General features: G+C 48.1%; 1 protein-coding gene across 1 annotated transcript in view; it reads left to right on the forward strand.

Moving 5' to 3' along the window:
• Nucleotides 1–26415, forward strand: part of Pla2g4e (phospholipase A2 group IVE) — a 66596-nt gene extending 40181 nt beyond the window's left edge. Inside the window, exons 3-20 of the mRNA XM_047542389.1 lie at nucleotides 2330–2466; nucleotides 4098–4229; nucleotides 5197–5237; nucleotides 6790–6832; nucleotides 7891–7954; nucleotides 8799–8953; nucleotides 9053–9139; nucleotides 9521–9558; nucleotides 11829–11964; nucleotides 13239–13375; nucleotides 16013–16235; nucleotides 19130–19244; nucleotides 20013–20150; nucleotides 21272–21379; nucleotides 21865–22068; nucleotides 22919–23085; nucleotides 23753–23936; nucleotides 24386–26415. Of these exons, the coding sequence (XP_047398345.1) occupies nucleotides 2330–2466; nucleotides 4098–4229; nucleotides 5197–5237; nucleotides 6790–6832; nucleotides 7891–7954; nucleotides 8799–8953; nucleotides 9053–9139; nucleotides 9521–9558; nucleotides 11829–11964; nucleotides 13239–13375; nucleotides 16013–16235; nucleotides 19130–19244; nucleotides 20013–20150; nucleotides 21272–21379; nucleotides 21865–22068; nucleotides 22919–23085; nucleotides 23753–23936; nucleotides 24386–24606 (2330 nt within the window). The 3' untranslated portion in view covers nucleotides 24607–26415. The remainder of the gene's footprint in view (nucleotides 1–2329; nucleotides 2467–4097; nucleotides 4230–5196; nucleotides 5238–6789; nucleotides 6833–7890; nucleotides 7955–8798; nucleotides 8954–9052; nucleotides 9140–9520; nucleotides 9559–11828; nucleotides 11965–13238; nucleotides 13376–16012; nucleotides 16236–19129; nucleotides 19245–20012; nucleotides 20151–21271; nucleotides 21380–21864; nucleotides 22069–22918; nucleotides 23086–23752; nucleotides 23937–24385) is intronic.
• Nucleotides 26416–26656: the final 241 nt, after the last annotated feature.

Consider the following 26656-nt stretch of genomic DNA (forward strand, 5'->3'; position numbering starts at 1 on the left):
CCAGTAGGTACATCATTGGTCAATCACTGCCTGCAGGCTCCCACCATACAGGAGGCAGATCTGAGGAGAATTTCCAGGCCCAGGAGGAAGGGCCAATGTCCAGGAAAAGCCAAAGGGGTCCAAGAGGACCAAGCAGGTCCCTGGTGAGTTTCCCTATGGGCGGAGCAATTAGACATGCTGACCTGCTTACCTGGATCTGCAGTGACTCAGCCCAGAATTTCTTGAATATTGAAGAACAGGAAGTTGAGCTGTTTCATTCATTCATTTATTCTAGCCTTATTCCAAAGGGTAGGGACACACAACATCCCAGCTCTCATGGTATTCACAGTATGATGGACATAACTGAGTGGGTCTGACATCACAGGACAGTGTAGTGAGTGCTCTTTCAGGACAGGAACAAACTTGGGTACTCAGGGAAGGCTCCCAGAAGAGGTTCCTTCTGAAACCTGAAGCAGCTAGCCAGGAAAAGGGTAGGTGAAGGTAGAAGAGAAGGGCATTCCAGGCAGAAGAGAAGCGCTTGCAAAGGCTGGGAGATGAGACAGAACCACACCTTTAGATACCTAAAACTGAGTCTGGTTGGAACCTAGAGTATGAAGGTGTGTGTGCACATGCAGGACAGGTGTGGGGTGTTAGAGAGGGTGGAAACATGAGGCTGAGCCGAGAAAGAGGGCAGGGAAATGGAGCTCTTTCCTGAGGACAAATAGGAGCCATTAAAGGACCTCGACTACGGTCATATTTAAAAAGCTCCCTCTGACTTCTCTTGGGAGAAAATATTGGCATAGGACAAGACTGGAAACAAGGAGCCCAGTTGGAAAGTGGTCCCAGAGATGGCAGTGGTCTGCTCCAAGACAGTGGCAGTGCAGATGAGAGGAAGGGTGGAGCTTGAGAGATGTGACGCGTTAAATGGATTCAATATGAGAATTGAGGAGGACACCTGGCTTCTGGCCTGGGCACCTGAGTTGATGATGAGAGGAGCAGGTTGGGCATGGGGGGCTGCAATGATGAGGTCACCATTTTCTTCTGATTCTGTCAGGGTTTGGTCATTCTTTCTGCCTGAACTAAATGATCATGATGATATCTAAAGGAGAGTGTCATCTCACCTTTATTCAATTGAAGGATGGCTGTGAATTCCTATTCACTGACTGATGAGTTCTCAAGATGAACCAGACATCAGGAGTGAAATCAGAAGTCAGGAATGCTTGGGATGTGGCTACTGACACTGATAAAGTTCTCAAGTCTAGTGATAATGTGGGGCTAAATCAGTCCAGGGAGACAGCCCCCTAACCCACCCTCATTAGCAATTAATAACAATATTATGAACTAGTTTGGATCAGTCTAACAGAGAGGACTCCCATCTTAATCAGCTTTACCATCCAGAGGATTCCTGACCCTGGAAACTGATTGACTTTCACCCATTTTCTATGTGTCTGGAATGTTCCCTGAGGCTTAGTTGCCAGGAGAATGACAAAAACAATGACATTCTTCTTCCCTTCTCCCAGACAAAATGGAGCAAGGGAACCAGGCCAGGCTGCTATTCTTTGACCTATCCCATCTACTACTCCAACCAGAAGATGTAGGAGGCCTTCTTCCATTTTAGAGGCCTGTTGGAGGCAAAGCCTTTGTCTCTTCTCAGGAGTTTATAGGGAATGAAAAAAAAAAAAAAATAGAGGTAGAGAGAATGAAAAAAAAAAAAGTACTTGTTCACAAACAAGAGGGTTTCTTGGGTCATAAGCCTCATGCTGGGAGACCAGAGTAAGTATAAAGAGCCTGGATGGGTGCAGTTGAGGTATTAAGCCTGATGGAGATGGTGGTCCTGGCCCCAAGTTCCTGCTGAATAGCTTGTTCTGACCGAGCCTACTAGGGCCCCTATTGGCCAACTCACAGAAGACTGTTTCCTTCTCATCCTCACTTTTCTCCTCAGCTCAGAGGAAGAGCTCGACCCTACTATGGTTTCCCTTGTGCTAAGGCCAGAAGTAAACCAGACTTTAGGGGATTAATCTTCCAGATCTTTCCCTGAGAGAGGGAAAATTGTGTGGCCATAACTCATCTCAAACAACAGACATTTGCTCAGAGACTGGGTGTGTCTGCCTCAGACCATTTGTGTCCATGTGAATGGTCAGTGGAACCTGGCCCCCTCTGTGAAACCTATAGCACACAGTCTATGACCTTCTTAGGGTCCTAGGACAACCATCTCTGGAGAGTTAGACCATGAATCAGGAGAGGACCTGAAGCTGAGAGGAGGCCTTGCTCCAAAAGAGACTTTGACTCCACAATTTGAATTTGGGTTGGTTCTTCTCCCTTCTCTTCCACCCTTTTTTTTATTGGACAGTGAGCCAGACAGACTGCTTTGTAAGCCTCTGGCTGCCCACTGCCTCTCAGGAGAAGCTGAGGACCAGGACCATCTCCAATTGCCCAAACCCAGAGTGGAATGAAACCTTCAGCTTCCAGATCCAGACCCAAGTGAAGGTGAGACATGGAGTTCTGTACTTTCTGCCCTGCCTGCATTTTTGTCCTATTTGTCCTTCTCTTTGCTTATATGTCCTTCTTAAGACTTTTGTTTTTATTTCTACCTAATTCTTGTCCTTCTGACATGTGTCCACTCACCCACTACTTCCTTCTGCCTACCTCATTTTTCTCTCTCTGAGTCTATTTATCCTTCTACCTTCTTCTGGTCTCGTCTGTCCTTCTATCTAAATATTTCTGGTACTGAGTATCTCTCGCTCTGACCAGATTGCACTTCCAGTACCTTCCAGAGTATGCTCCAAGCAGGAGAATACACAGAAGGAAAAAGTCATTCTATTAAATAGGTCAAGGCCAATCCAGTCAAAGTATTTTCTCTCTTAAATTCTTCTCTGATTGCATTATTATTTTTGTTTCCTTTGGTGTGTATTCCTTCATTTGTTAAGTTTTTATTTCATAGTGTTGGTCTTCAGAGATGTGGTAACTCTAAGTCAAGTTCATATCTCCTATAGGAGAATTCTCTCTTGAGCTCTCCAAGTTGTGACAACCTCAGCAGAGAGCCCTCAAAGACAAATCTGACCTCAGCATAGAGGCATCAGCCCCACTCTTGAGGCAGCTTCAATTATTTCTTCTGTTTTTTAAGGTAGCTTCTCCATTTCTAGTTTACAAGGAGTTCTTTTGGTTTTCAAGAAGGTCTTTATAATTATTAATTTGAAAGTCTTTTTTTCTATCATATATATTAGTTTGGTGAGGGAGGAGGGTTTCCACATGGGCTCAGTTTGCATTTTAAAATCAGAATTTGGGCTTCCTTTAGTTTTAGGAGTATGGGGCTGCTGGGTTGGTTCTGGACATGCTTAGTTTTCTAATAATTACAAGGTCAGCATATTTCATCTAGTTGGGAAACACCCCCGCCAGAACCACATTTATGTCTACTCGGTAGGGATGTAAGAGGCAACCCTGATCTCAGTTCACATCTCACAGGATCCTTGGAACAAGATCCTAGTCACTCAGAGACTAGTCCAGGTCACCTGAGACCATCAAGTTCAGTTGGTTGACTGGGTAGCTGCTTGACTCTTAACATGCTGCCTTGGGACCACCCATGAGACCTTATTAGGGGCTCATGTGCCAAAGAATAGAGTTCATGAATCTCATTCCAACTCTGCCAATCACCAGAACCCCTATAATCTTTGCTCCCTCACTCTCCTGAAGTGTTAAAATGTCACTTCCCTGGTCTGGCTTTTCTAGCACAGAAGGGGCTGCCTTTGCTCCCAGGGCTCAATGCGTGGGAGCATTCTCTATCTTGGCAAGGATCTTGCTTGCTCTGCTCCTTTCATCCTCCCCCCGGATGAGATGAAAGCCCTCCACTCTTCGTAGTTTTCTGCTAAGCTTGTAAAAGGGCAAAATTCTTGAGGAGTCACCGAGGAGAAGCAAGGCTTTAGAATTGGAAAGAATTTAATGGATATTTTCCTTCTTTAATTCATTTTCTTACAAATGTCTCTCACCCTGGAACAGGGACCTCTGTGTGTCCCCCATCCCTCCTCAGACCTACTTCCATGCTAGGACTGAGGTCAGGCCTCTTGTCCTGGGCATGGATCACTGCAACCAGGGTAATCAGGCTTGCACCCTCGCTTTTCTAGAATGTGCTAGAGCTGAGCGTCTGTGATGAAGACACAGTGACACCAGATGACCATCTCTTGACAGTTCTCTATGACCTCGCCAAGCTCTGCTTCCGCAAGAAAACCCATGTGAAGTTCCCACTCAACCCGGAGGTGGGTTCAGGGGCCCAGGTCTTCAGCTCCTGCCTGGGGCACCTATTTGTTCCCATGATGCCATTGCATGGTCTCCACAGCCAAGTCAGGAGAAGATAGTGCTTTGGTTCAAATCACAGAATAATTGCTTACTAGCCATGTGGGGCTGTGTGAAAATTATTTAACTCCTCTGAGTTTCTATTTCTTCATGTATAAAACCACTGTGAAGGGTTGTTGTGAGGCTTAAATGAGAAAACATAATCAAGGCACCCAGAGGCCAGTGTTCATGGTACAAAATGAAGATACAAATGTTAGTTTCCCTTCCTCTTTTTCTTGCATTAGAAACATATTTCTGGGATGCAAGAGGGAACAGAGCACAGGTGAAGGTAAAGGAGGACAAATCTGCAAATCAGAGAAGGTTAGAGCTGGAGAGGACCAGGTCATTCTAGATTCAGTTATTCAGTAAATACTTGCGTGTCTGCTGTGGGCCAGGCTCTGTTACAGACCCCGGGTGCACATCAGGGCACAAGTATCCCTGTCCTCAGCTTGTATACATTCCAATGGGGAAACTGAGGTTCAGTGAGGTCATGGTTTGCCTCAAGTTACACAAGAAGCATGAAGAAATAGGTGAGGGAAGGGCCTCCCTGTCAGATTTGGTCTCTCCAGAGGAGATGTTTCAGGGTTCCCTTGCCCAAACCCTGAGCCTCCCTGGGAAAGTGGGGGAGCAGCGGAAGCTGGGGGTAGAGATGAAAAGGAGATGTTCTGGGGCACAGGGGGTCGATTCCATAACCTGAGCTGCTCCTGGGTTGTCATTCAAAGACTTGGAGACAGAGAAAGGTAGAAGGGTCAACAAGAGTAGCAAGGGTCACATGGGAACAGGGCCGTGTGTCGGGAGAACAGGGCAGGTCTGCAGGGACAGCAGAGGGTCCTGGCCAGAAGAGATGTGGAAACACAGATCACAGCTGCCTTCCCTCTTTCCCCCACCCAGGGTATGGAAGAGCTGGAGGTGGAGTTCTTGCTGGCAGAGAGGTGAGTAGGCCCCTGTCCCCAGCCCGCTCCACAGGGTCAGCCAACGTCCTGACCTTCAAGTGGCTTTCAGAATTGGGTTGGGTCTGCCTTTGTGCCACCCTCTCTCTTCCAGTCTCACTCTTGGTCCTCACCTGGGACTCCTCAGTGAGCATCAGGTCTCTTGGTGTAGGTACCTGGGCCCTGTCCCTCCTCCAGTGTCAACATTGCTCAAAAGAGTCCTCTACCTCAATCCCCCACACTCCTGAGGTTGGCTTCTAGGAAGAAATCCTGGATTCCTCCAGGACTTCAAGGACCATGTAGGAAGTCCTTGTTGAGGCCCAGCTGAGAAAGAGGTCAGGACCAAGGGGTCTCGTCCTTGACCCAGACTGTTAGAACAAACCCCCACAAGCCCTGGCCTAAAGTTGAGGCCATTTCCCTCTGGAGCCAACCCTGGAACCAAGTCAGGTAGGAGACTCAGGTCTGACATGTAGGACTGTTTTTAGTCATTTTCAATTAGGGAAATGACCCAGGGCCCTGGAGGTATGTTGGTGCTGGGGACACACAGGGCTGGAGTACAGTAAGGAGAAGAGGACAAAGGAAAGGAGGAAGACAGGGAGCAGGGCCCCCACCCAGAGAGAACAAGCCCCAACCCAGGAGAACAGCGTTCCTTGTGGTGGTACAACCCACTGCTCCCCTCTTCTTAACCCTTGCAAACCTGCGCCCTTTATTCTTGTGATCAGCCTTGGGCAGGAGGAGGATGAGAGAGATGAGATAGAACAAGAGGGCTTGTCAAGTCCCTCTCTCAGAGAATCCTCTGCCTAGAGGACCTTGAAACTAACTGAGGGACCTTATTTCCCATTGACAGCTGACTGCCAAATTAAAATTGACTTTATTTTACACTGAAGAAAATCTAATCTTTCTCCTCCAGTTCTTGATGTGACAGGACTTTTAGGGGTAGGAGTCTTTGGCTAAATTGGAAGGAGGCTTTCAAAATGAAATAAATATGCCAAGACTAGTGATAAGAGTTGGTCTGAAGACAGTATTTTGGGTTTATTTTGGCAAGGGATGCTATGGACTCCACTAGGATAATTGTAATCTTGGAGGCTTACATTCTCCACTTTATAAAACAAGGACATTTAATATCCACTAAGCCCCTGGCTGGCTGGGTCAGTACCTGTCTATTAAATGCATACATTAAAGGACAGAATGGAGAACAATTGTTGTCACCAAAATTGTTTCCAACTGGTCTAGTTGGTGGCTACAGCTGCATCTTATAACTCCACACAATCACATCTGGTTGAACATAAAGAACAGTTCTACTCCTCCTAACCTATAAATCTATTTTTTTCCTGGACATTCTATGTAAAATGTATGCCAGTTTCCTCCTTGACATCCTACAGATCTAAGGTTTCTTTTTTTGTTGTTGTTTTTTTGATCTAAGTTTTCTTAAATCAATACTTCACATGAAAATCAAGAAGGCTCTGCTATTGATCCTACTTATATTCTTGTCATCTTCATGAGAAATCAGTCAAGAATGATGGAACTGACCAGGTGTTCTCATTTTGTTTTTCAGCCTCTCTCCACCTGAGACCCTCATCACCAATGGTGTGCTGGTGGTAATTATCCTTCTGCGTTCCTATAGCTCTAGAGGCCATAACTGGTTGCTGCTCTCAGGGTAAAGGACACTGAGGCCAGCTTGGGTCTTTGTCCCATCCTGAGCCTTGGAGCAGTCAGACAAAATGAGCCAGCCAAATGGGGCACAGGGAGGGTGGGGAGGTGGTTTGGGCTCCTGCATCCAGGGAGGAGTAGCTGGGGTTGAACCCTGGCCCATCATCTCATATCTCAAAGAGATAACCCCAATTGGGATCTCTCTCATAAAAGAACCCAATAAGGCAGCCTCCTCCCAGATTCAGTTCTGTCCTATCTGCCACAATCCCAAAACCTCTGCAGTATAATTTCAGTATTGATTTTTTTTTCATAATTCAGCTGCTGGTACAAATATTTTAATTAAATGTATCCAATACCCTAGGATTCAAGGAGACTTCTCCCTGAAAAAGCAGAGTCTTAGAGAATTTGTGGTAAAAGAACTTGGCCTGTCTTTACCTCTTGCAAAAGCTGTTTCATTTGAAGTTCTCACTTTCAAAGCCCAGAGCTAAACATTGCCTCAGATCAGACCCTGACCTGCCCCTCAGAACATGGCCCCTGGTAAACTATGACCAAGCATCCTAGAGTTTTAGGACAACTTAATTTCTAGTATCCTATCTCTCAGTGAGAAGGCATGCCTTGATTGGGTTAAAAATGTGGTTGCAGTGGCATACACATATAATATCAGCAACTCAGGAGGCTCAGGCAGGAGGATGGCAAGTTCCAGGCCAATCTCAGCAACTCAGCAAGACCCTCAGCAAATTAGCGAGATTCTATCTCAAAATAAAAAATAAAAAAGGGTGGGGATGTGGCTCAGTCATACACACACACACATACACACACACACACACACACACACACACACACACACACACACAAATTGTAATCAGCACATCCAGCATTCCCAGTGTCAGCCTGAGGTCAACCAACACAGCTTTTATCCACTTAGTCTTCATCTCCTTCTTTCTATGTGAGAGAGCCAGGAGGTGGCTTATGCTGAGTCCCAGTGACCTTCCTTGCTTTGTTTCAGTCCCGACAAGTCTCCTGCCTGGAGGTTCATGCAGAATCCAGGAGGCGGAGGAAGAGTAAGAAAAGTGAGTGTTTCAGCTATCCTGCCTGCTGGGGGAGGAGGAAGGTTGCTTTTGAGCCTGGTCAACAACACCTGGCCTGGTCCAGGGTTCCCATGGGCTTGAACGGGCTTGGCCAACACTCCTCAAAATTATTGCATCCTCACCCTCAGGGCCATGAACCCCTACCTTCCCCAACCTGCTCTATAAGGGGTGCCCCCATAACCCTGGGAGTTCCCAGGCCTGCCAAAGGTCCTGGGCCTGAGTCACAATGCTGCCCTCTGTGCCTACGTCTTATACGTATTATACCGTGGTCAGCACCTGGGGTGGGCAGCCACTGACAACCCTCAGGTCCCCTCTAGCTCTGCCCCCTCCTCTAACCAAGTCACAGTTCACAGCATTTAACAGCTGGAAGGGAACTGGCAGATCCACCAGTATGACTGTCCACTACACTGCCATCCTGCCCTTGCAAGTTTCCCACCCTGTCCCAGAAGACAGCAGAGAGAGAGAGACACATGGGGGCAGGGGGCGGTGGTGGTGGTAAGACTTTGCGCCCAAACTGACAATGTGGTGAGGGCCTGCGTTCTCTGCAGTGGGCAGGTGACACGGGGAGATCTTCTGGCAAAGCAGAGCAAAGCAAATTAGTCCTGAGGACTCTCTCAGCACCTCGAAGGGTTTTTTGGGGACCACATTTGTCAGCATCACTCATGAGCCTTGTTAAAATGCAGTTCCAGGTCCCGCCCCACAGACAGAATGGGGCATTCCAGTTTCCTGGTTATCTCCAGATGGGCTTTTGACTGGGTCAAGTGGGGGGTGGTAGGAAGCTTCCTGAGGGTCTCACCTCTTCTCTTGTCCTCTCTCATGGTGAAAGGCCTCCTGGTGAAGGTGACAGAATCCTTCGAGAACACCCAGCGCATCTCTCTTTGCCAGGAGCCCAGCTGCCCAAACCCTGCCTGCTTTCACTACCCCAAGTATTTCCAGCCCCAGTTGCACGTGGAGGTGCCCAAGAGTCACTGGAATTGTGGGGTACAAGGCAGCCCCAATGGGGGTGAGGGAGGGGCCTGGGGCAGGTGGGGGCTCACAGAGGAGCCCCGGGCCCCTCACAGAGCCTGCCCATCCTTCCAGGTTTGCTGCTGCTGCACACACAAGAATGGCCCTGTCTGCCAGCCCCTCGACTGCTTTTCTGATGGCCTGGCGGAGACTCTACCTGTGGTGAGGGCTTAGGTCTGGGAAGGGACCCCTGGATGGCTCAGTCTGGAGCTCCTGTGGTAGGGAAATGGAGAGATCCTAGGACACAGTGGGGGAAGGTGACATGTAGGGTCTCATGCAGGACAGAGAGGTCTTATGGAGTGTTGATAAGCTACAGTGGGAGCCAGAGAGCGTGTGAAGTTGGTGGGAAGGATCACATCCAAAAGAGGGGAATGGGGCCAGAGCACACAACTGTGTGTACATGTGTGTATGTGCATACATGTCACATGCATGGCGTGCTGAGGCGAATCAAGGGGTGGGCAACGAGAGGCTCCACCTCTTTGGCTGGGATCACGGAAATCTACATTGTCATCCCTGACAAGCTTCTCATCTTTTGCTTCTCAGGGTGAGAATTGTGAATTACACATGAAGTCCACGCCCTGGTACAGTACTCTTTTTCTGTCCTTTGCTCTAACTTATTCATAATAGTAGGTATGGAATGCTATTTCATTGTGGTTCCCATTTGCATTTCCCTGATGGCTAATGATGTTGAACATCTTTCATGGGTTTATTTTTCATCTGTGTCTCTTGCTTTGAAGACCTATCTATTCTAATCCTTTGTTTACTTTTTAGGTGAACTATTTGTCTTGTTATTGTTAAGTTGTGAAAATTCTTTGTATATTCCGTGGGTTGTCTTTTCACATTCTTTTTTTCTTTTGTGCAATGAAGATTGAACCCAGGGCTTTGTGTATGCTAGGTAAGCACTCTACTACTGAGCTATATCCCCAACCCCTTTTTTGAATTTTTATTTTGAGACAGAGTCTCACTGAGTTGTCCAAGCTGGTCTCAAACTTGTGATCCACCTGTCAGGCTCCAGAGTAGCTGGGATTACAGGCATACACCACCATACCTGACTCTTTTCACAATCTTGACGGTGTCCTTTGAAAAATAATGTTGTTAATTTTGATGAAGTCATTTGTTTTCTCTTTTTTTGCTTGTGGTTTTGATGTCATATATAAGAATCATTACCTAGTCAAGTTCACAAGGATTTACTTCTGTGTTCGTCTAAGACTTTTACAGTTTCAGCTCTCATATCTAGGTCTACACTCTATTATATTTAGTTAATCTTTGTATATAGAATGAGGAAATCCAATTCTGTTCTTTTGCATGCAGATATCCAATTGTCCCAGCATCATTTGTTGAAAATATTATTTTTCCCCCATTGAATTACCTTGGCAACCTTGTTGAAAATCAAGTGACCAACTGGGCACAGTGGTACATGCCTGTAATCCCAGTTACTCAAGAGGCTGAAACAAAAGGGTCACAAGTTCAAGGCCAGCCTGGGCAATTTAGCAAGATCCTGTCTCAAAAATAAAAATAAAAGGGAGCTGGGGGTGTTGCTCAGCAGTAGAGCACTTACCTAGTATATACAAAGCCCTGATTTCAAACCCCAGTACTACAATAAAACAAAAATTAAAAATAAAAAAGCAACTGGCATAATTTCTATTTATAGTTTAATTAGCTATTTGTTCTTGCACAAGTTAGTTGACCTCCCTAAGTTTTCCTCATCTGTAAATCTGATCACTTTATGTATCCAGTGAAGTAGGACATGTGAAGTACTCTGTTATCTATTTGCTCAGTGGGATGCCAGCAAATATCAGCTAATGTTATTGTTGCTATTATCATCATTAGATTATCAATATTCCTTGTGAGCCCAGTGAAGAGTTATTTCCTTCAAGCTGTATCTGCAGGCCTATGCTAGGAAATGTGACAGGAGAGCTCACAAGCCCTGCCTTCAAGGAGATGTGGCTTTGTTAGTGAAACAACATTGCTGGTTTTGGGTTGGAAACTGCCATGGTCCATTCACCTCGTCTCTGGGGCACTGGTCCTTAGTGGATGTAGGGGGTGTGAGTGGGCAAAGGGAGAATACTTCTGGTGAGGGTGAAGGCTTAGAAGTTGAGCTGTTCCTGAGTCTCTGAAAGCCTGATGGGTCCTTTCCAGCAGGTAGCTTAAAGTGAGCTTGGACAGGTCAGGTAGGGTCTTGGATGCCAGAACAAAAGCCTGGACTTGTTCAGGGCAGGGATGCCACTGACACAGAGGGCAAGCATTGAGCATGTCATGGCAGCTCCTGCCCCACCTGCCTGGAGGACCAGTGGGAATGACCTTCTGAGATCAGGGATGTGACAAAATTTTTTCAGTTACACAAACGCACAGGGAAATTATGTTTCTATGAGCAGGAAAGGCTTAGTAAAGAATGGGAGCTCTGTAGGAAAAGGGAACTTGTTTTTGGAGCTCAGAAGAGTTCACACGATAGAGCCTTGTCCAGGGGTATTTGCCAAAAGGATCTCAGGGCCCCCATCACCCATGTCTGGTCTTGGACTATAGAAGGCACCTGGGGGGTGCCTTTCTAAACATTCTAGAGCCTGCTGATGAGGCAGTGCATTCAAAGAGTTTCTAATACATGTACCAACATTTATCTTTTGTCAAGCACCAGCTCACAGCATGCCAGCTAAGTCTTTGAGGCTTTACATTTGTTATTTCATTAAATGCTGAAGATGGTGCTGGGAGTTAAGCCCCATTTTACAGATTGGTGGGGGGCAAACTCACGAAAGTGGTAGATGACAGACTGGGCTTGAAGCCTGGGTTCTCTTACCTTAAAGTCCCTTGAAGATGAGGCTACAGGCCCACTCAGCCAGGATCCTCTCTCCCACAGCCCTGACACACTGGATGTGCGGCTGGGCTTCAGCCTGTGCCAGGAAGAGCTGGAGTTTCTGCAGAAGCGGAAGGTGGTAGTGGCCGAGGCGCTGAAGCAGGTGCTGCAGCTAGAGGAGGACCTACCCGAGGACGAGGTGGGTAAGCAGAGGCTGCTGGCCTGGGCCCAGGGCCACTCCAGACTAAGCTGGTCCTTCCAACTTCATACCCCACCAGCCATCCCAGCTCTTCCCTGCTCCAGGATGGCTAAGACCCTGCTTCCCCTTCATCATTGCCCCTATGACTGAAGTTCTGGTGCCCAGGGAGAACAGGCTGGATGTTAGTCAGTTATTAGAGTAGAGAGAGAAGGAAGGGGCTCCAGCTGCTTTGCTCCTCTCATGCACTGGGTCCTGAAGTAACTAAGGGTGCCTTATTAACCCAGATGCAAAATGTCTGCCTTGCCCCAGCCAGGAAACATTTAAAGCTCCACCACCTCATGCATGCTACATCCCTGCCCAAAGGGCCCCAGGTGCTTTGTCCTTCGGTTCTCTCTCTTCTCAGATATGCACATGCAGACACCTCCCAGAAATAACAACTATAGGAAGCTGGAGACAAGCAACATTACTCCCAGGGCCAGTTGCTTCCTCCCATGAAGGTAGAGAGTGGTGCCTACGTCAGAGTCCTTTGTCACCTCCCCTTTGTGCACTGGGACCCACATTATCCTGGGCAGCTGGTTAGTCTTCCAAATATCTAACTTCTGAGACCGAGCATGGTGCACATGAAGACCACATGGAGCCCAAGGAGGGCTTATGATTGGACTTCAGCTGGTTGGAGGATCTTATAGTCCCCGCCCAAATGGAAATGGAGATTGGGCCAAAAGCCCCTTCTTCTTCCCATCTTTAGGGAAAAACACACCAAAGTCATCTTAAACCCAGGTCAAACCAGAAGTGGCCACCCCAGTACTTCTGACACTAGACATGCACTCCTCTTGCTCTTACAAATGCAGGAGAGACTGAGCATGTACCATGTACCAAGCCTGGACCTGATGCCCTGAGATCACATCCACCTTCAGAAGATATTGATTTGTCACCTTTAAGGAATCATACCCACTGCCCTGGACCCCAGTTTTATCATATGTTAACTGAAGTCTGGATTAAGAGTGCTAAAACCTCTTCCAGATGTGGCTTTAGGTGTCAAAACTCTTTACTGGATCACTGTGTTTGGAGCTCAGTTCTAATTCTAGATCTACCACATGGCCCAACTGTGAAAGGCAGTTTTCAGGCCTCTCCCTGCTGCCCCAGCCCCCTGCTCTGGCTTTCACCTCTAGACCCCCTCCTCCACCATTCCCTCAAGCTGCCATCTGTCATTCCAAGTCCTCTCCGGCCAGCTTTGCCCCTGGAGCCCTCCCAGCAGTCTGCCTCTATGCCCCCAGGTACCGCTGATAGCCATCATGGCCACTGGGGGTGGAGCAAGATCCATGACCTCCATGTATGGCCACCTGCTGGGGCTGCAGAAGCTGAACCTCCTGAACTGTGCCAGTTACATCACCGGCCTGTCTGGGGCCACCTGGTAAGGTGCTGGGAGCCACTGTCCAGTGGACCCCAGAGCAAGCAGCAAACAGGCTGGCCTGGGATTTCTGGTAAAGTTCTACCCACTCCTGCCCCAAGTGACAGTGACTCAAGACACCAGGGAAGCTCTACCTCATGCAGCTGTGTAGCTTCGGACATGCAGCTTAACTCCTCAGTGACTCGGTCTCTGTATCTATAAAGTGGGGATAACAATAGTACCAACCTCATGGCTGTGGCAAGAGGCTCTCCCAGTACTACACACAGAGCCACTGTATACATTGGCCATTACTAGCAGTTCTATTCTCTTGGGGCTGTGGAAGGAGCCCAGGAACATGGGACCAAGGATGATTCCCAGTACCACTCCCTTCCTGATGAGAGATGCAGATGCCCTCTTGGTGCTGTGCCAAGTCTCTTGCGGTGGGTGGAGCTGGCCCAGCTGCTGTGACTTCCTACCCCAACCCCCTCAGCCTGCTCCCACCCCATTCCTCTGCCCTGTGTGAGAGGGGAGGCCAGGGCCCTGCCACACACTCCCACCTCCCCAGCTGTGCTGGAAAGCAAAGTGAGTGAGCACTGGGCTCCCCAATAGGAGGCAGGAAAGGCTAACTAACTCAGAAAACACCATGCCTGGGGCCCCCAGAACTGTCAGGAAATCATAACAATGTGTTATTATTATTTTTTTAATAAGAAGGAAAAAAATGAACTTCTAGATTAAATAAAATGTTTTAGTAAATAACAATATATTTGTCTTTAAACAACACAGTCATAACATTAGCTTTTTAATATTTTCAATAGTGGGAGGGGGCCCACCAAAGTCATTGTGTGGCCCTGGTTCAGAATGGCAGGGGACTATGACTACCCAAGGCCTCTCAGCCAGGGCTGCATCTTATTTTGTGGGTGACTGGTAAACCTGGGAACCCGTGAGATCCCATTCTGTGCTTTCTATGCTGGAAGAACTCCACGTAACTCTCCCCTGAGCAAGTGGATATGAACAGGCCCTGGGAAATCAAGGGCTCTCCTAGCACTGTATCCTCTCATCAGAGGCCCAAGACTTCAACCCAGATGGAATAAAAGTCATGGCTACTAGTTATCAATATGGCTTCTGAGCCAAGCATAGTGATCCCTCAGAATCTGAGAAGAATTGGTTTCAGGACCCTTCTCTCCAGAATTCCTCTCCAGATTCCAGAAAGAACTGATGTTCAAGTTTCTTTTACAAAATCGCATAGTATTTGTATATAAACTACACAATCCTCTCTATACTTTCAATCATCTCTAGATTGTTTATAATACCTAATACAGTGTAAATAGTTGTTATCTTATTTAAAGAATAATGAAAATGGGAAAAAAGTCAATATGGGTTCAATACAGAATCATTTTTCCCCAAATATTTTTGATCCACAGTTTGTTAAACCTGCAGATGAGGAAACTGTGGATAAGTAGAGCCAAACATAAATTTTCCAGCATTATTTTACATCCCGAGAAACAAAGCAATTTGCCTGAGGTCACTTGGCTAATAAATTGTAGACCTAGAATTTGAACCCCACATTCTTAATCCCTATGGTAAAGAGCTGCCCCTGGGTATTAGGCTAAAAAGATAACTTGTTTCCAGTAAGGTCAAGGGGCACCTGTATATCCCTGGACTATTGTGGGACAGGTAGGTAATGGGGAAAACTCAGGCCCAGCCAGGGTGAGGGTGGGAGGGTGGAAGGTCTCCTAACCTGGGGAAAACATGAGAAACATTCTTTTTAAAATGACCATTGGCAATGGATTTCAGAGGCCTTTTGAAAGTATTAAAGTAACAAAGCAAATCTTATGGAAAGCAGAGTGATTTTTGTCAAAGTAATGTGACCAACTTCCATTTTCCCTGGAACAAGTTCTGTGACAGAAGAGGCCACCATTCACATAACTGCAGCCACAGACAAGGTCCACCTTAAACAGGAAAGTTCTCAGGTACAGAAAAAGCAGGGGCCCTTTCCTGTCCTCTCATAGAAACACTGGCTCAAGGCCAAGAGCAGCAGACAGGCCAGACCCAGGCTATGTTAGTTTTGTTGCCCCCAGGATCCATGTAGAGATTAAGAAAAAGAAGGGGAAATGCATCTTTAGCCAGTATCAACATTGTGGAAGTGAACGCAATGGTCAAAAGAACTCGGGATCTGGAATCAGCGAAATCTGGGTTCAATAGTTGTTCCCAGCACTGGCTTTGTGCCAGGCACTGCTCCAACATTTACACTCTGTTAACTCGCAATCTTCCCAAGAACTCTATGAGCTGGGTACAATTATCACAATTCTCCCCATTCCACAGATAGAGAAACTGTGGTTAAATAGTTTGTCTAAGATAACACAGAAAATGAATGGTAGAGCCTTGTTTTGAATCCAGAAAGGTCTGGGTCCAAATCCTCATTTCAACCAATATTCTATACCCAGCACACAGTGGGCATTTGGGAGATAGTAGCAACTTTGATTATGAGTAATAATTTTTACCCTCCCTCCTACCAGGCCCCATCTCACCCCTTTCTTCCAGGCTCCTTTCCTGGCAGGTTTGGGATTCCCAATGACCCACCCATTTTCTCTCCTGCCTGGATCCAGGGTTGATCAGACCAGAGCTGGGTCAGCTCTATCAGTCATACCTGTCTCTTTCCAGGACTATGGCTACTTTGTACCGTGACCCTGAGTGGTCCTCCAAAAACCTAGAGCCTGCTATCTTTGAAGCCCGGAGACATGCAGTCAAAGACAAGATGCCTTCCCTGTTCCCAGACCAGCTCTGTAGATTCCAGGAGGAACTCCGGCAGCGCAGCCAGGAAGGCTACAGGGTCACTTTTACAGACTTCTGGGGCCTTCTGATCGAGGCCTGTCTTGGGGATGAGGTAGGCATTCAGCTTCTACTGGGCCCTACCCTGTCCTGACTAATGCGGGGTTCTCTTTTTTCAGCAAGGGATCTGAACTTCCACCTCTGCACCAGTCAGGTCAGACCTGCAGGTGCATGCTTAGAATGTAAGAATCATGAGGTGCTGACAAGCATGATGGAGGGTGGGATCATCCTCCCCCAGCCCCATTAGAGAATGATTGAGACCCTTGTGTTGGGAGCAGGTCAGGTGTACCCTGCATAGAGGCAACATGAACTTTGAAAGCCATGCCAAGATATGGGAGAAAATGGGGAGGGAGCTGGGCAGGACTAGAGAGCTGCCAACCATGATGGAAGTTTGACTCTAAGTGGAGGAGATAGGAGGAAAAATCAAATGGAAGCACCCAAACTGCTGGGTGGTCTAGGACGTTTCAGCAAGTCCCTTAGGAGATCCTTTGGCCAAAATTGTCTGTGTGAGGCACCCTGTGTCCCTAAGAATGGGCCTGCCTCATATCCCTGTTTTGCTTGGTCAGAGGCAGCATGGTCTCAGCACAAACTCTGCCTTGGATTTCAGAGCACAGCAGCTGGGGCCTTTCTTCAATAACACAGTCAGCACTTGGAGCTTTGCAGGTCTCATACTCATGACCCCACACAGGGAATGAGCCTACCCAGGTTCCTTCCTGCTCTGAGATACAATGATCTGAGCAATATGTGCTCAACAAGAGAACCAGCTTGTGTTAGGATGCAGCTGCTGTGAGAATCATGTGAGAAATGGCAGAGCAGGCAGATCCCCAGGGGATGTTGTGATCCTGGACATCAGGGTGAGCTCCACTCATACTTGGACCCTTTAGGCTGCACTGGTCCCATGGAGGAACCTTTGGCCTGTTGATTGGCAGAGCTTCCCACCTAACCTCTGTCCAGGTCCTCAGCTCTTGATGCCACTCCCAAAGGTGTCTGGGAAATTCTTAATTCAAATCAGAAGTTTCCAGAAGCAGCAAATTATTTTCTAGTAGATTTCTTCTTCTAGAAAATCAGATAATTTGAACAACCAAGGATGGCTTGACCTTCATTTTCAATATTTACTCATTCATTCATTCATGCAACTAAATTATTACCTCCTGCATGCTAGGAACTGGGCTGGCCATTGGGGATTCAGAAAAGAATCAGACATGGCTTCTTACTCATTGCTTTTGATAGATCCCATCCCTGCCCCTTTGAAAATCCCTCATCTAACCTGACCTCCTGATGGAGCAGGGAAGGCAGAAGCTAAGGGATTGATTTTGGGATTCAGGCAAGCTGGGGTTGCATGTGACCCTGCTCTGCACTCTTCCTTAAGGGGGATCACAACACTAAGTGGTTAATATTTTAACAACAGTTAGTAATCTGTGAGATGAGGAGGAAAGCACCAAAGTTTTCAAGGCCAGAAATCTAAGTATTTTGAGAGTTCAGTGTAGAGAAGAGCTGTGGGCCTCCAGTAAGCAAAGCTAGAATTGCCTCTGCTCTTCCACTCTGACCAATGCAAGAGCCCCTTTCACTCCAGCCCTTTTATTTTTATTTTTTAAAAATATTTTTTGGGGCTGGGGAGATAGCTCAGCTGGTGGAGTGCTTGCCTTGCAATCACAAGACCCTGAGTTCGATCCCCAGTACCGCCAAAATATATATATATATATATATATATATATATATATATATATATATTGTTGTTGTTGTTGTTGTTGTTGTTGTAGATGGACACAATGACTTTATTTTATTTATTTATTTTTATGTGGTGCTGAGGATCGAACCCAGTGCCTCACACGTACTAAGTGGGCACATTATCACTGAACCCAGTTCCAGCCCGCCTCTAGCCCTTTTGACAATGAGAGTGGACTAGGATCTTCTCTGAGTCTGCAGGACAGTCAGCTCTATGGCATCAGATCTATGTGCCTAATTGTGACCAGCACTCCATTTTCCTTCAAAGGAGACCCAGGAGTCATTGGGCCTCACATGTATTTGCCATCCCAGGGACAGTCATTGAGCAGGCAGCTTCTTGGCTCGGCATCAGAGCCTGGGCCTCTAGACCCTCAACTCTGCCTCATCCGCACTGATTGATTCACTTTGGGAGGTGGCCTGTGGCCCAGGCTGATCTGCAGGGCTTGCCACTCTGATTAACATGGCACAACATTCTGAGGATTTTAAGGGGCCTTGACCACTATGTAATACCCAGATTTCTAAGACTTCTGTTAAAAAGGAAAAGAAAAGACACATTTTCTCCTCCCATGTTTTATGAGGGAGGCCAATGTGCCAAGCTGGAGCTTCTCAGTTTCCACTGAGATGGAAGATGATGGGAATGAAGAGGGACAGTGGCAGCCTCTCTCACCCTTACCTCATCATCATCTGGCCCCTGAGATTACAGGAAGATATTGGGGCTCTGAGAGATATCCCTAAACTGCAGATCTGGCCACTCCCCTGTCTGCAGTCTGGGCTGTGGATAGCCCAAGGAGGTGGGGTATGTTCTCCAATGGATTTGAGCCAGGTTTAAGCCAGTGTGGTATTGCAGACCTGTAATCCCAACAATTTGGGAGGCTGAGGCAGGAAGATAACAAGTTTGAGACCAGCCTCACAACTTAGTGAGACCCTGTCTCAAAATAAAAAATAAAAAGAGCTAGGATGTAACTCAGTGGTAAAGCATCCCTGAGTTCACTCCCCAGTACAAACAAACAAACACACAAAACAAAACAAACAGGTTTGACTGATGTCAGTTGCAGCTTACACAATAGCCTGGTGGATCTGGGATCCAGGAAAGGGCTGCTGAGTGATTGCTCATCCCCAAGCAGGTGTGTGTGTGTGTGTGTGTGTGTGTGTGTGTGTGTGTGTTCGGTGGTGGGGGGAGTTGCTTGTCTGCTGCTTCTTCTTAACCATTTCATTTCCCCACAGAGAAATGATTGCAAACTCTCAGAGCAGCGTGCTGCTTTGTGCCAGGGCCAGAACCCCCTGCCCATCTACCTCACCATCAATGTCAAGGATGATGTAAGCAACCAGGATTTCAGAGGTAACACTGGTGGCTAGTGATTTAGGAGAGGGTATCTTCTTGGCTGTCAAAGGCACCTATTTTCTCCAAGGTCCATTCCCCAACCACTACCCTCCCCAAACACACACACTTTGCCAACCCACATCAAAAAATTGTGCCCACAGCAGAAAAAATCAGCTTAGCTTCCCCATCTGCCCTGTCCCATGGGTGGGGCTGGTGGCCAGAGACCCTTAGCTTACCAGTGTTCATTTGATGAGTCAGAGGAAAATAGGTAGGATAAGGGAAAGAGTTCAAGAAATTTCTTAAGCTGCCTAGAGGGAAGGACCATGGAGACCTGCTCTGCAGCAGGGTCAGTTTTGGTCCTCTCTTATCTGGCTTTGAGGAAAAATAGAGAGCCAGGCATGGTGGTGTCTGCTAGACTCCCAGCTCTGGAGGCTGAAGCAAGAGGATCACAGCCTGGACAACTTAATGAGACTGTCTCAAAATAACAATTTTTGAAGGGCTAGGGATGTAGTTGAGTGGTAGAATGCTCCAGCGTTCAATCCCCATTGCGGGAGCAGGTGGGGGGAGCAAAAGAGCCCAGCCAACAGTTTGCAAAAAAACCTTACCCTGTCTGCATAGGCCGGTGGCGGGCGCCCCCGTGTGCTCCATAGGAGAACTGCAGCCTCCCAGTTCCAGGCACCCTCAAGGCCAGGAAGCTGCGGCTGGTTGGCAGGTGGAAGGGCTGGGCTATGTGGGCGTGTCTCGATGACCTGAGGCTGACACCCTCCTCTACCGTTTCATTCGCAGAATGGTTCGAGTTCTCCCCTTATGAGGTGGGCCTGCAGAAGTACGGGGCCTTCATCCCTACGGAGCTCTTCGGCTCAGAGTTCTTCATGGGGCGGCTGATGAGGAGGATCCCTGAGTCGCGGATGTGCTACATGCTAGGTGACTCCTGGCTGGGGGACTCCCCTGGGCACCCAACCCATGCTGGGCAGGACTTGCCTCTGAATAGAGGAATGAATGACAGGAAGGATTTTGCCCCAGTACTGGCCTGGTTAGCCCTTGGTTAGCCCTTGGGCACGTGGCCTCCTGACACTGCCTTATCCCAGGAGGGGTTTCTGAACCTACACCCACACCAGCCTCCAGGACTGTCTTGATCTCTCCATAGCCCGTTAGGCCTAGAAAGACTGACAAGGTTCTAATCCAAGCCCCATCTCTTCTGTGAAGCCCACCCAGAAGCCCCCAACCCACAGTGGCCTCTTCTTCCCCTAAATATCTATGCTATCGGTCATGTGGTTCCAAAAACTGTAGTTAAAACAATAGAGCTGAACTCTGTTCTTCATTTATTGACTGTGGGAAGTGGGCTAAATTACCTAACCTCTCTGAACCTCAGTTTTCTTATCTGTGAATTGGGTTTAAGAGTAAAACCTATTTAAGCTAGGCATGGTGACTGTGCCTAGAATCCAGCTACTTGGGAGGCTGAGGCAGGAAGATTTCAAGGTAGAGGCCAGTCTGGGTAGCTTATTGAGACCCTGTTTCAAAATAAAATAAAAAAGGGTCAGGATGTAGCTTAGTGGCAGAGAACTTACCTAACATGTGCAAGGCCCTAGGTTCAATACTTGGTATAAAAAAATAAGAAGTAAAACCTACTTTGTAGAGGACCCCAATGGGTCAATATATATGAGAAATTTAATATAAGTTTTCTTAATGTTACATTTGTTTAATAAGAAATAGCATTACATATATCAAATGCTCATCATATCCTAAAGGCTTTAGCCATGTGAACTGATCCAAGTGGTGGACCTGGACTTGCACTCAAAGCTGCACTTGTCAGTGTCCAGCCCCTGCTGGGAATGTGCCTTGCTGCTGCCTGCAGTGAGGGGAGGGGAAAGAGCTGAGGGCTGGCACCATCAGTCACTATGTGGAGCTGTACCAGGGCAAAAGGAAACCAAAATCTGTCCTACCTACTGAGCAGTCTGGCCTGAGGAGGAATCAAGGCCAAGGCAGAACTGTCAGGACTATGAGGCTGCAGGAGAGAGCTGCTCAAGGCTGCTCTGCTTCCGTAGGTTTGTGGAGCAGCATCTTCTCCCTGAACCTGCTCGATGCCTGGAATCTGTCCCACACCTCGGAGGAATTTTTCCACAGGTGGACGAGGAAGAAGGTGCATGACATTGGTGGGTAACCCACTGGTTTCCCCTTATGATTGGGGGGAGGGGACCTGGACCATGAACCAAGGACCATATGCCTGCCACATATTTCCAGATTGTCCCTATGGCCCAGAGAAGGTAGCTGGACTAGACTGTCACCCACCAGGCAGGGTGATTATAGGTGACACCTCTGCCAAGGCCCAGAAGGACACATCTGGTGCCCAGGAAAGCTGATGAGAGAAGGGATCTGTGAGCACAGTTAAAGGTTGCTCATCTGGACTCTGTCCTCCCTGGTGCCTCATTATTGGTTGCCCACCCACCCTCTCCACTGTCTGTCCCTGTTCCATTCCTCTCTGCTGGGTCTTCCTGGTTCTGGGGTCAGAGCCTTGAAAGCTGGCAAGGAAGGTCTGAGCTGCACTTACAGTGACGTGCCCCAGGGCCAGGTGGTGCTTTGCCTGGGCAATCTGGGACCCCAACTCTTGTGACCTGCCTTCCATCCCTCTCCCTTATAGAAGATGAGCCACTCCTGCCTGAAATCCCCAAATGTGCTGCCGACATCCTGGAGACCACAGTAGCAGTTCCAGGGTCTTGGCTATCTGATACTTTCCGAGACATCCTCACCCATCGGCCCTTCGTGTCTGAGTTCCACAACTTCCTGTTTGGGCTGCAGCTACACACTGACTACTTCCAGAACAGCCAGTTCTCCATGTGGAAAGGTACCCCCACCTGGTGCTTCTCCAGGTCTGGGTCTGTTGGGAAGAGGGAGAAGTGGATATTGAGGCTGCCATGGAGAAAAAATGAGAAGACTCCTCTGGCCACCATCATCAGGTAGACTACAGGTGACACTGCCATGGGAAGTCCACCTTTGGCAGTATCACCCAGCATGGAGTGTATGCCAGCAGGGGTGGTGTGGTATTTAATTAATTGTACAACTGCACAGAATCTACACAATTCCAGCAGGAGAAACTGGGCCCATTGTACACATGGAGAAGCATGGGCCCTTATTTTCTACAGTTGTGCTCTGGGGTGAGTGGTGTCCCATTGGAGTTGGGCAGGGGTGGCCCAACTCAGAAACCCCACGGGGTAAGTAGCAGAGCCAGACCTTAAACTATGCTCTGGTACCTTTTACTCGGCACCTCCTCCCACTGTAAGGCTCTAAGGTTGACTTTCTACCTTCTTTGGTATTTTATTTGACCTTGGAGCACAATGGCTGCCTGAGTTTGGCCTATGAATCCTTGTTCTCACAGTCTAGGGCAGAAGGGAAAGTGGGCTCTGGACCCAGGGCTAATTTATAGGATGGTCTTAAGATCCTGCTACTCCACAAGTTCTATGACTGGATCATAGTGGGTTTTCTGTATATAACCAAGATTTGCTAAATACCATTTTATCAGCCCAAAAAGAGGAGCTATAAGACTCATTGTTAAGCTGGACAGAAGGGGAAAGGCTGGAAACCCAGGCTGAGGGGAAGGAGGCTCCAGGCAGGGCACTCTGTCCACGCTAGAAGCCCCACCCTTGGCTGACACCTGGGAACCAGGCATTTTGGTAACCAGAAGGTTTGGCTTTCAGACACGGTGCTGGACCACTTCCCAAACCAGCTGACAGAGTTTGCAAAACACCTGTGCCTGCTGGATACTGCTTTCTTTGTCAACTCCAGCTACCCACCCCTCCTCAGGCCAGAGAGGAAAGCCGACCTCATCATCCACCTCAACTACTGTGCAGGGTCCCAGACAAAGGCAAGTGTGACCAGCAAGGCTTCCCCTAAGCCCTGGGGTCCAGGAAGCAGTGCCACACCTCGGAGGCCTCAATTGTTTGTAAATAAGTGACAGTGCACTTCCCTACACATGATCTCATCAGGTCCTTACATAGCTCTTTAAGGTAGATGTCACAGCTGCTTTTATCCCAATGTTACAGATGAGGAAACTGAGTAATAGGGAGGGCAAGCAGCTTGCTCAAGGTCACACAGAAAGAGAACCATTTAACAGATGCAGAACTAAGTCCTATGCTCTTTCTGCTGCCTCACTTTTTCAGAGTCCAGCCCTGTGACACTTGTCAGTTCCAAAATCCATGTATGTCCACAGGAGCCTGGCCAGCCATAGCTGTACATGGCCAGCTCCTGTCTGCCATCCATGTCTACCCAGGTCTGTGTTCGGGTAAAACATCATCAAGAGGGCTTCTGTTCATTTCAACTGGGGAAGGAGCTCATAGCTGCATGTGCACCAACCTACTACCTCGGGCTTTTTGTTCTGACCTGATTTTTTTCTAAAAATACCACGAACTGGGCAATCAGTTGGGGACTGGAATTGTTAGCTGGAGAAGTTGGGAAGCTGAATCCACAGACTCTGTATGTCTTATCCATCCCCAGCCCTCCAATCTCAAACATGTCCTTTGGTGATATTCCAGCCCCTGAAACAAACCTGTGAGTACTGTACCACGCAGAACATCCCCTTCCCTGGTTACGAACTCCAGGATGATGACAGCAGTCTCAAGGAGTGCTACCTGATGGAGCATCCCCAGGAGCTCAGTGCCCCCATCGTGGCTTTCTTCCCACTCATCAATGACACCTTCCAGAAGTACAAGGCTCCAGGTAAGCAGCCTTTGTCTGCACTCTGTCCCCAGCCCCTGCTGGCTCTTGTCTTTAGACTGGTGGAAGCACTAACCAAGAAGGCTGGCTCAGCTCCAGTCTGAGCCAACCTTGACTTTGGCAAGGAAGAAAAGAGCCCCTCCCATCCCACCCCTGACTGGGAGGGCTGCCAATGTCATCTCCCACTCTTTCAGTCATTCAACATTTATTGACATCCAACTATGTGCCTGGCACTGTTTGGTGCTAGGAGAGTCCTAAAATGGGTAATCTGCACCCTATGCCCCAAAAAGCTTAGAGGGTGCAGCTGTGCATGTGAATGTGTGTGCACGTGCATGTTTTCATGCAGGTGTGTCTGTCAGCATGTATAGGGTGGGCCAGAGGGGAGGAAATGGAAACAAGTCCTTACAACCTAACGTAGTAAGAGTCTACAGTGAGTCCTTCTGCTGCACCAGGTGTGGAGAGGAGCCCCGAGGAGCTGGAGCAGGGCCAGGTGGACATTTATGGCCCACACTCCCCCTATGCCACCAAGGAACTGACCTATACGGAGGCTGCCTTTGACAAACTGGTGAAGCTCTCTGAGTACAACATCCTGAATAACAAAGACAAGCTCCTTCAGGCTCTGAGGCTGGCCTTGGAAAGGAAGAAACGCCTGAAGAACCAGTGTCCTTCCTAAGCCCCAGGCAGCCCATCCATCCCATGTCTGCTTCTACTATCAGAGGCAGGGGCTGTGCGGCCTATGCAGGTAGCTGGGCTCTCTGGCCAGGGGTGCAGGCAGGGCTTTCTGGCCTGGGCTTTCTGTCAAAAAATTAACACCTTAAAAAGGAGAGAGAAACAAAGGAAAATAACCAGGAGCCATATTGGGGTCTTAAGCTCCTGGGAATTTCTTTTACCACTTTCCTGCAGGAAAGGGGATCTGGTGGCCACAGGCTCCCACACACACCTCGAGTGTAGAGAGCAGGAACTGGCTGGTTCCCAAGAAATTTCAGACTCAGCTGGAGGTGAAGGTCTGGCAGCCCTCCCCTCTCTAACTCCTCTTCCTCCTCCCATGGCAGGCCTAGGGGAATGCATAGGAAGACTAAGAAGTACTCTGGGTTTCTCTAGGAAAACCCTTTTTAAAAATTTAAGGTAATAATTGCATTCTTATTATTTTTATCATCAACAATATTTTGTGATTTTTTTACATTTATGAATCAGGGTATTAATAGGAAACCTGAAGCTAGAAGCTTGGCCAGGTGTATCTAGGTGAAGTGCTAGAGACATCCTGGTCTCTACTGTGACAAAGCCAAGGAGGTGACCCATGTCAGTGGCACCTGTCCAGCCACCCAGAGCCCTGAGCTAGTAGTATACACATGATCCACACCAGGCAAAGCATCCAGTTCCAATGAAATGCCAGGCAAAGACGAGTCTGCAGCTCAGACTCACAGACAAGGATCTGGGATGCAGTTTGGAGAGGTCTGGACAGGCCACAGGTAAGTTGCTTCAGATGGGCCATGCTGGCCAGTGTGGCGGATGCTCACTGACGAACCTGCCCCAGTAGTGCCTCTCAGCTCTTACCACAGTATCACCCTGGTTTCCAGATGGGATTATTTATTTCTAAGTGATTCCTCTTATTTATCATGTAAACACCCCAACCAGGACATCCTAGTTCTTAGAGACTGACTCAGAACAAAACTGGCAAGGATGAGCTCAGAAAGGTGAGGAGAGAGAACTCATTCTGAGAGATGGCTTCCCACCAAGTTCCTGGGACACAGAGCAGCTCTATCAATGGAACCAACAGAACCCCTGCAGGCTGCGGACTTTGCTGAAGAAAGTACAAGCTGAGCCCCTGAGATGCCCAGGCTGACAGAAGGTGAAGCGGGAAGGACAGAGAGGCCTGTGGTCCAAGTGAAGCCCAGCCAGCCTGAAAGGCACAGCCCTTTTTCTGGGCATCCATGCTAAACAGTCCTTTGGTTGTTGGGAAATAAGCAGTAACAGGTACCTGAAGTTTAGAAAAAATTGGGGTCCCATTTACATCCTTGTTACTCAGTGTGGAGGGGTGTAGAAATGCAGACTCATGGGCCCGACCCACAAAACCGGAATGGAACCTGCATTGCAAGGAGACTCAGCCCCACCCCCACCCGCCTAGATGACTCCTATGTGTGTTAAAGTTTGGAGTGTGGATTTATGCCACTCTCTCCCATAAGCTTGGAAAGCATGAATTCATTGACTCTCTTGAGTCACTGATAAACTGGGCTTCTAGACCTGCAAAACTGGTCCCCACCCAGGTGAGCTAACCTGAAATGTCACCCTTCCCTCCACCAGAGCTGGTGGCTGCCCTGACTCTTCCCTTATAGTTATAGGGAACAGGCTCCCCAGCGATCAGAACACACCAAGCGCCAAGCACACTGTCGTAAGGTGAAGTCAGCCATGCCTTGGATACATCATAACATGTGAAATGAAGTTAATAAAATCATTGTATTATTTGAACACAGAATAAAATGGTCATGTCAGTAAAGGTTGTCAATTCATCTGCATTTGTTCTCTACGGATGCAAAACTGGCATCCTGCCCTCATCCTGGGCCTGGCTCCCATAATTTTTTCTCCCTCCAGGACCCCTCCTCACCACTGCTGGGGGTGGAGCAGGCTGTCTCCACAACATGCCACCTCAGATGGTTTTGTTCCCTACTCCTGGGTCCCCCCACTTGTGGTGAGGTCTCCTCTATTTGCATGAAGCCATGTTATCC

Source organism: Sciurus carolinensis, chromosome 2, assembly GCF_902686445.1.
Source record: "Sciurus carolinensis chromosome 2, mSciCar1.2, whole genome shotgun sequence".
Lineage (NCBI taxonomy): Eukaryota > Metazoa > Chordata > Mammalia > Rodentia > Sciuridae > Sciurus > Sciurus carolinensis.